The 8,007-nt window shown below is 40.6% G+C and overlaps 1 protein-coding gene across 3 annotated transcripts in view; it reads left to right on the top strand.

Moving 5' to 3' along the window:
* LOC108754023 (zinc finger protein castor homolog 1-like) overlaps positions 1-7,033 on the top strand; it is a 98,604-nt gene extending 91,571 nt beyond the window's left edge. For 2 of the 3 annotated variants that reach the window (XM_018496032.1, XM_018496031.1), the window contains 5 exons: positions 823-1,401; positions 1,796-3,430; positions 3,746-3,844; positions 3,978-4,893; positions 5,081-7,033. In XM_018496032.1, the coding sequence (XP_018351534.1) occupies positions 823-1,401; positions 1,796-3,430; positions 3,746-3,844; positions 3,978-4,893; positions 5,081-5,585 (3,734 nt within the window). In that variant the 3' untranslated portion in view covers positions 5,586-7,033. The remainder of the gene's footprint in view (positions 1-822; positions 1,402-1,795; positions 3,431-3,745; positions 3,845-3,977; positions 4,894-5,080) is intronic. The other variant, XM_018496033.1, reaches the window with a different exon arrangement.
* Positions 7,034-8,007: the final 974 nt, after the last annotated feature.

Raw genomic sequence — 8,007 nt, 5'->3', positions numbered from 1 at the left:
TTGCAGCACTACAATCGTTCTAATCTTCCGAGTAACTGGTTTTTTTTTTAATTGTTTACATCTCGTTTAGTTTCAGAGTTATTGCTATTTGAACACGTGTTCGTGACGATTTTTGCTTTGAACTGAATTTTTATTTTGGGAACTGATTTTAATTTTGAGAACAAAAAAGTCGTAGAGAGCAAGATCTGGAGAGGCTGAGGGAGGACAGTCATGATTTTTGGCACAAAACTTGCGAATTGACAAGGTTGAATGGGCAGGCGCATTATCATGGTGAAGGAACCATGAGTTGTCTCGCCACAATTGTGGTCTCTTTTTGCGAATTTTTCGCGCAATCTTTTCGAAACGCTTTCGTAGTACTGACTAGTAGTTGATTGTTAGACCTTGAGGCAAAAATTGTAAAAATTTATTTTGAAGCGAAAATCGCCACGAATACTAAAACACGTTGCACTCAAATAGTAATAACTCTGAAATTAAACGAGATAAAAACAATTTTAAAAAAGCCAGTTACTCGGAAGATTATAACGATTGTAGTGCTGCAAACCGCACGTCGCTAGAACGCTCCGTTGTCGAATAATTCAAAAAGTCCGCTTATTTTTTTTATCAGACCTTGTATTTACTTTTAATTAAATAGAAACGGACAATTGCTATCGAGATATTCTTGTTTATTTGGTTTATTAAATGAAAATCAAAGAGATTAAACATATGTGAGTGATAAACGCTATGGGGGTTTATTTGATTTAATTTTTATAATATATTTTTCGTACGTCGATGTATTATAGTCGTTTTAATTTAATAAATTAGATCCTCCCTCATTTGTCGCAGCCTTGCTCAGGCAGAGTATGTCTCCGGTGGCGGATTCTCTGATGAGTGGTTCCAAGACATCAGTGTCCCAACCAATCATCGATTATTCCCGATATGTGAGAAGATATGCATCCAGTCAAGAATGCGGCAGTACGTACTGCAAGGAACTGGGTTGTAGAGAGCACTTTCATTGTCTGGATTGTAGCGGAAGAGTATTTGTGAAGAAGGAAGAAATGATCAGGCATTTCAAGTGGCATAAGAAGAGAGATGAGTCTTTGCAGCACGGATTCATGAGGTACTCGCCGACGGACGATTGCTCGGAAAAGCACCCTGGCCGATCCTGTCCGCACAATAGAAAGCAGACCCACTATCATTGCATTCATGAGAATTGCGACAAGGTGTACATATCGACATCGGACGTGCAAATGCACGCGAATTACCATCGCAAAGACTCTGCCATTATACAAGAGGGCTTCCAGCGATTTCGGGCCACCGAGAGTTGCGCGACTGACCATTGTCCGTTTGCTGGACAACGTACCACGCACTTTCACTGTCGTCGACCGGGATGTCGGTTCACATTCAAAAATAAAGCCGATATGGGTAAGAATGCTTGCGTGATTAATGGTCGCCCATGTTCTAGATCGCGCCTATCGTCAATCAAATCCTTTTACTGCAAACTTATATAACATGTCAAACGTTACAGATTTAATTCATATACTGAGAAACAATTACGTTGATAAATTTTGTATTTAACATATCTTGTTATATTCTCTATATACTCTCTAATCAGAGACTGACCACAACAGCCATTCATGTTCTGACAAAATCCTGCAAGTAAGAAAAGATATGTGCCATCTTGCTCTAACTAATGCGAATTACCAAAACTAATCAAAAGGGATCAATCTCTGATTAGAAGGCAAATATTGGCTCTAATATTGTTGTTTCAAATTTCCGTGATTTGATTTACAAGGTTTCTTTTATTTTTCTTTTTCAGACAAGCACAAGTCTTATCACATCAAGGACGAACAACTAGCGCGCGACGGTTTCAAGAAATTTATGAAGTCGGAAGCCTGCCCTTTCGATCAGTGCCGATTCTCCCGGGTTTGCAATCACATTCATTGTATACGACCGTACTGTAGCTACGTTTTGCACTCGTCCGGTCAGCTTTTTTCTCACAAGCGAAAACACGACCGTCACGATACAGAACTTGCTTATCGGAAGTACAAGCCGGTCACTACGGTAGGTGGTATTCGTCCACCTGGGTCATGGGCACCGGACGAATTAAGCGCTCAAAGTTTATCTTTAAGTCTGAACGGTGAGAGCTCGAACGAAGGCAGAGGTTCTCCATCGTACTATTCTTTGGAAGATTCTTTTCAAAGTGCTAGCGACCTCGCTATGGATCTCACCGCTCCGACCACGACCATCACGGCCAGCGGAAGTTCCGTTAATCTCGAGCAGCAGCAACAACCTCAACAACTCACCGCCACCGAATTGGCCTATTTGATACCGGCCACCTCGGATTGCGCCTGTAACGCCGGCAGAGAGCACCATCATTGCGGATTAGACCGCTGCGGAGCGACCTTGAAAGATCCCCGGGAAGTTAAAGAACATCTGAAGGAACATGAGACGCAGGAACGCATAACGGACGCTTTCTTTGAAGAGGGCGGCTGCGATGATAATTGTCCGTACGCGGACAAAGAGAAGCATTATCATTGCAATTGGGAGAACTGCCGAGAAGTGATACTTTCCACTGACAAGCCATTTCGTAGATTGCAGCATTACAAGATTCACGAGTATAGCCGACAATTAAATCTCTCTTGTTCCTCGCATGCTCTTTCCTCCGATGTCACATTGACCCACCTGACAAACATCGACGCAATGTTCAGGCGGAAACGCGGTAGACCTCCTAAAAACCGCGTGATAGAAATCTGGTCAGGCGGCGACCCCGCGACACACACTCACGATTCGCCGCAGGCGATCTTCACGAGTTTTAAGCTCCCCAAACCGCAAACTCCTAATTTAACATCTAACATGCTAATGGATGATCGAGAAGGCAGCGTATCACCCTCGAACAGTTTGGGCGAGCCCGACGGATTTGCTACGTACAACTCGGAAGGATGTCCGGACACGGCCTGCGTGCTTAGATCAACCAGGCATCATCATTGTTCCCAGTTACGGTGTCATTTTTCCACCGATCGGCCAGATCAACTGCTCATGCATAGTAAAGATTTTCACGACAATGTCGACATACCACCAGGCTTTGCCTTCTATGACAAGATGGTCGACTGTCGACTGGCTGGCTGTCACAGTAATCGCGTTAATCGGCATTTCCATTGTACTAGACCGAATTGCGGGTACTCCTTCGTTAGATATTCAACAATGGCATTGCACGAGAAGCAACACTCCTCCGGTCACATCGAATCTTGTGGTCAAGAGTCGAGCAATCAAGAATGTCAAACACAGCTGCAATCGTTGATCCAGGAGACAAAACCAAGAATCCAGGTGAAGAATCCTGCCGAATTGATCGAGAAGCTTGACGAGAGTCTAACGGCAGCTGATCAGGAGAGCAGGTCGATAATCGAGGACAAGGAATCTGAGCTTGCGAGTCCCGATAATAGCAAGACTACCGGTAAGTATGAGAAAAGAGCGTACTGATCAATGCATCATAATATTTAACAATAATCTTTTTTTTTTTTTAAGAACACATCCAGATACTTTCTTTCACTCAAGTACATATGCATGCTTTTCTTGCACGTAGTCGCATATCAGTTTATATGTCACATTTTGCGTTTGTCATTGAAGTAGGATACTCTTCGCTATTCTTCCATTGTTTTGTCTCATGAGAGTGTTTTATTTTCTCATGTATATATACTATATACACGGTGGTTGTATTCATATCGGGCTGTATATTTGAAGTGTTGGTTGTTTGGTTGATTGTTGCTAGTGGTGAGGGCGGCTGGCACCTATTATCCGGTCAGCGGACCGCCGAGCGAACCCGCACTTCCGGGCGTCGTGCTATCCATGCGAACTTCCGTGCACCAAGGTTCGTCTGTCTCTTTTCGACCAAGTTTTGTGCTTTTGAGAGTGTTTCTGTATTAGTAAATTAGTTCTCTTACTTATATCTATAGCGTTTGCGAGCGTACGATCCAAACTTAGAGAAATCTTTGACATTGCAGAATCGCCGGTTATACCATCTATGAGTACTACCTCGCCGCACACCTTGTACGGACCGGAGCAAAGCTGTAGCAGGCCGTTCTGCAAGCTGAAACGCAAGAATCATTATCATTGCAACGCGTGTAATCAGGCTTTCTCCGAGTTAGATCGCTTGGTTGCGCATATAGCGAAGCATTCGACCGGCGCCATTCTCAGCCAGCAGCAACACGACATGGTTAGCCCGTCACCTAATCAACTGCAGCATGATTACATCACGCAACTATCGCAGAAACACGACTTTATGTCGCCGAACGCTCAAATGGCTCAGAACATTCAGAATTTTCAGAGCCAAATGCAACGGCAGATGCAGCAGACTCTTAACCAACAGTCTCAATCGAAAGACATCAAGTTGGAAAAACCGAGATGTAGTATCGATATCGGGGTGCAAAACGTCCCGAACGTTAAGCGGGAACCGTCCGAAATTGCATGTAGGGACGAAGGCAACAATACTGCGATAGATAATCACGAAAATGGTCAATTGGCGCAACCACCAATTCAACCTAGCAATGTGCAACAGCCTTCGATACCGACAAGCTTTGAACTCGATCTCAGTCACGGCTTTCACTTTCCGAGTCCCGCTGTGATGGCCGCGATGAACCAACAGATCGCCTTGATGAATCAGGCCTTACCGCCGTTTCTTCAGCATGGTGGGATGTATGCCGGTGGACCTGGACTAATGTTTGCGCCCGGATTACCACCGACCAATTTTCTCCCACCTGCGAGGGACGAAAATCCTCTAGCTTCGCTAGCAGCTAATCTTAATTTGAATAAACGATCTCTCTCACCGCCAGACGCTAATTCGCCGGAAGCCAAGAAACAAAGACTTCATCATTCAATGCGTATGCTAAAGGATGAGCCTGTACCAGAAGGATATGTCAGGTTGGTATAATTGCTATTGGAAGTCTTCTTTATGTTTTCTGATTGAATATACTTTTAGATCTACAGGAGTAGTTCTACCTTAGTAAAAAAAACTTCCAATAGTTGTAAAATAAATATTCTGTTGAACGTGGCTATTGTTTTATTAATGATTTCTTAAAAATTCAATTTTATTTTATCGCTGTTACAGATTCAGATTCAACGAGGACTGCAGGTATCCTCATTGCGGCTACAGAGAGCATCAAACTCACTTCCACTGTATGCGTCAAGACTGCGGCTATTCGTTCTGCGACAAAACTCGATTTGTGCAACACACTGCAAGGCATGAACGGTTAGATACCTTGATGGGAGGTGATTTCCAGCAGTACCGGGCTAACGTGCCATGTGGCAGGGCTCAATGCGCATATACATCGTCCCTTGGATCGATGCAGAACAAGGCGTCACATTTTCACTGTTTGAAGTGCGACTTCGTCTGTACGGACACGAATAAGGTGGTCGCTCATCGGCGACAACATGCCAAGCTGGACAGTATCGCAGCGGCGGGTTTCCAAAAGTTTACGCCCAGTCAACCGTGTGGAGCTGTGCAGTGTCAACACTCCGGCAAACAGACGCATTATCATTGTTTGCAGTGTCAATATGCGGTATTGGGTCTTGCGCAAATGTCGGCGCACAAATACCGACACATGGACACCTAACGATCTCCCGTAGAATTTCTGCGCGTTGCAGGACGCCCGAATAAAGCATTACTTTGGTCCCTGTAGACATTCCCTAGAGAATGGCGTTGCCCATTCTTCTCCCGACTAGGTGGAAAATCGAGCGAAACCAGTAGGGGACTAGTCAACGACTTCGTCGCAACTCGATGCCCACCGTCGATAATTGTCCCGCGTAAAAGAAAGTCTAAACGGTCGTCCGCGAAATTTCGGAAGACGCCCATTAAAAGACAAATTCCTAGTCCCTATAGACATTCCCCGAAAAAAAAAAACTTGAATATTGATTGTTCACGATCGAGCAACGTTCCTGGTAATATGGATGATTAGTGGCAACCGGTAAGGGGCTAGTCAATAACGTTTATCTTCAGAACGAGTACTATTAGGTCGAGAGCTTTGAATCAAGATATGTTTAGTATCTGTGGTTACGTCGAGGAAACGTTGAGGCGATTCGGTCTTTTTTTTTGTTTTTTGTTTTTGTATATAGAGTCTAAACACTGAGGTGAACGAAGAATCGGAGAAACAAACGCATTATCGAGCAATCTTTGTAGACTCTAGTAAACGCTTCCACGTATAAAGAACTTTGATACGGAATAAATTCAATCGAGGATTACGAGATTTATATAGTCGAATCTCAAAATATAATTCTTCCGGACCATGAATCTTGAGAACCGGGAACGAGAACGAGGAATGCGAGAATCTGGCGTAGCACTAAGCTAAGACAATAATACGAAGACAAGTCTATAATATAGCTTTAGCATGAAAAAAAGACAAACTATAATATTTAATAGGAGAAAAAAGGTACCTTGTACATTTTTCCCTTTGTTAGTGTCATTCTGTGTACCCTCCGCGTGAAGTCCTTACGACAATCTAAGTAATAGAATAGTTTAATGCATTGTCCGTAAAGAATAAAGAAAAATAGTAATATGAAGTGGCAAGTCGGCGACGCGACAATTGATACTCTGTATGCATTGCGAGATAATAGGGATTAATGCGATTGTCATATCTTTCGCTTTGGTACTGAAGAAGTGAGAGAAAGATATCATTTTCCTATCGTCTAGGCACTTTAGGATGTAAAATTAAAAAAATACCTATTGCGTTATGTCGGCAATATTAGCGTTCCTATTGCGCATTCGATAACGAGAAGATTCAATAATAGTTACAATATTGAGTGCTCTTTATCTCTCTGATTGTCTTTTATATTTGTTGTAAAAATTTTCAGAACAGTTGCTTTGTATATGTCTTTCGATTAGTAATGGAAAATTATTTATTTAATTAATTCATGTAATAGAGCTTGATTGTGCAATGACAATGATCGGTTATAATTCAATAAGTATAAAGGCGAAATTAGAGAAAGAACGGGTTTAAGCTTCAAAGGAAAAATCAATTAAAGGAAATTTTTATCGTAAAAATACTGTTTTTTATTAAAATCCTACACAAGAGATATAAAATTCATTTTTATATCCATCATTAAAACGCTTTATCTGTATTATTTCGATGTTATTAATACTGAAATAATACATGTAAAGCGTTTTAACGGTGAATATAAAAAATGAATTTTATATCTTATTTTTTATAACTTTAAATATTTAAATATTATTAATTTTAAGTGTGTTTATTACCACCGCCACTTTAGTCATTGTACTACATTTTGATTTATAGCTATCTTGATACAAAAAATTTTTGGAAAATTGAATTTTAGGCTAAAGATAGCATTAAATGTAAAAAAAAATATTTTTTTTTAATACAAAAAAAATAAGTTTTTTGTTTAAAATTTTTAGTCTTTTTCGAATCATTTTTATCTTTAGGCGAAATAAAAAGAAGTAGTTCTGGAGGATACGCGATGAATATTACAACCAGTATTGATAAATTGAATGTTAATTAGAAAGACTGCGAGTTGAGACACAAAAATGGGAAAATAAAGAAGTGTGATGATCGTTGAACGATCAAGTTAGAGAACGTGATAATTAAGAGTTTGAAAAGATAGAAGTTATATGTGGAAAATTATTATATGAACAAAGGAAAGAAAAAATATATTCAAGTATGTTTTAAAAAAATGGTCGCTGATCGACATAATGCAAAGCTGTTTAATATATATGTGTATAGAATATATGTATTGTGATTGGTATGAATCGTTCGAGAGGAAGGAACAGATTTCTCGCTTCTTCTATTCCTAAAGCACGCTCAAACAATGATGCGATTCCATTTTTCATTCGATAATTTATTTTCTCGCGTACATAATCTCACCGTATACTTCTTATCGTATTAAGAGTATCTTCGTTGTCGTTGACTGAGAAAAAAATTGTTTATTTGTTTTTATTTCTTTTGTTGGAAAATGTACGTATTTAAGTCAAATATAGTATGTTTAACTTAAATGCATACTTCTTTATAAAAAAAAGTCGGCTTAAAT

The sequence above is a fragment of the Trachymyrmex septentrionalis genome, unplaced genomic scaffold (genome assembly GCF_001594115.1).
Source record: "Trachymyrmex septentrionalis isolate Tsep2-gDNA-1 unplaced genomic scaffold, Tsep1.0 scaffold74, whole genome shotgun sequence".
In the NCBI taxonomy this organism is placed as follows: Eukaryota; Metazoa; Arthropoda; class Insecta; order Hymenoptera; family Formicidae; genus Trachymyrmex; species Trachymyrmex septentrionalis.
Note: the sequence above shows the minus strand (reverse complement) of the source record. Positions and strands in the feature narration are given on the sequence as shown.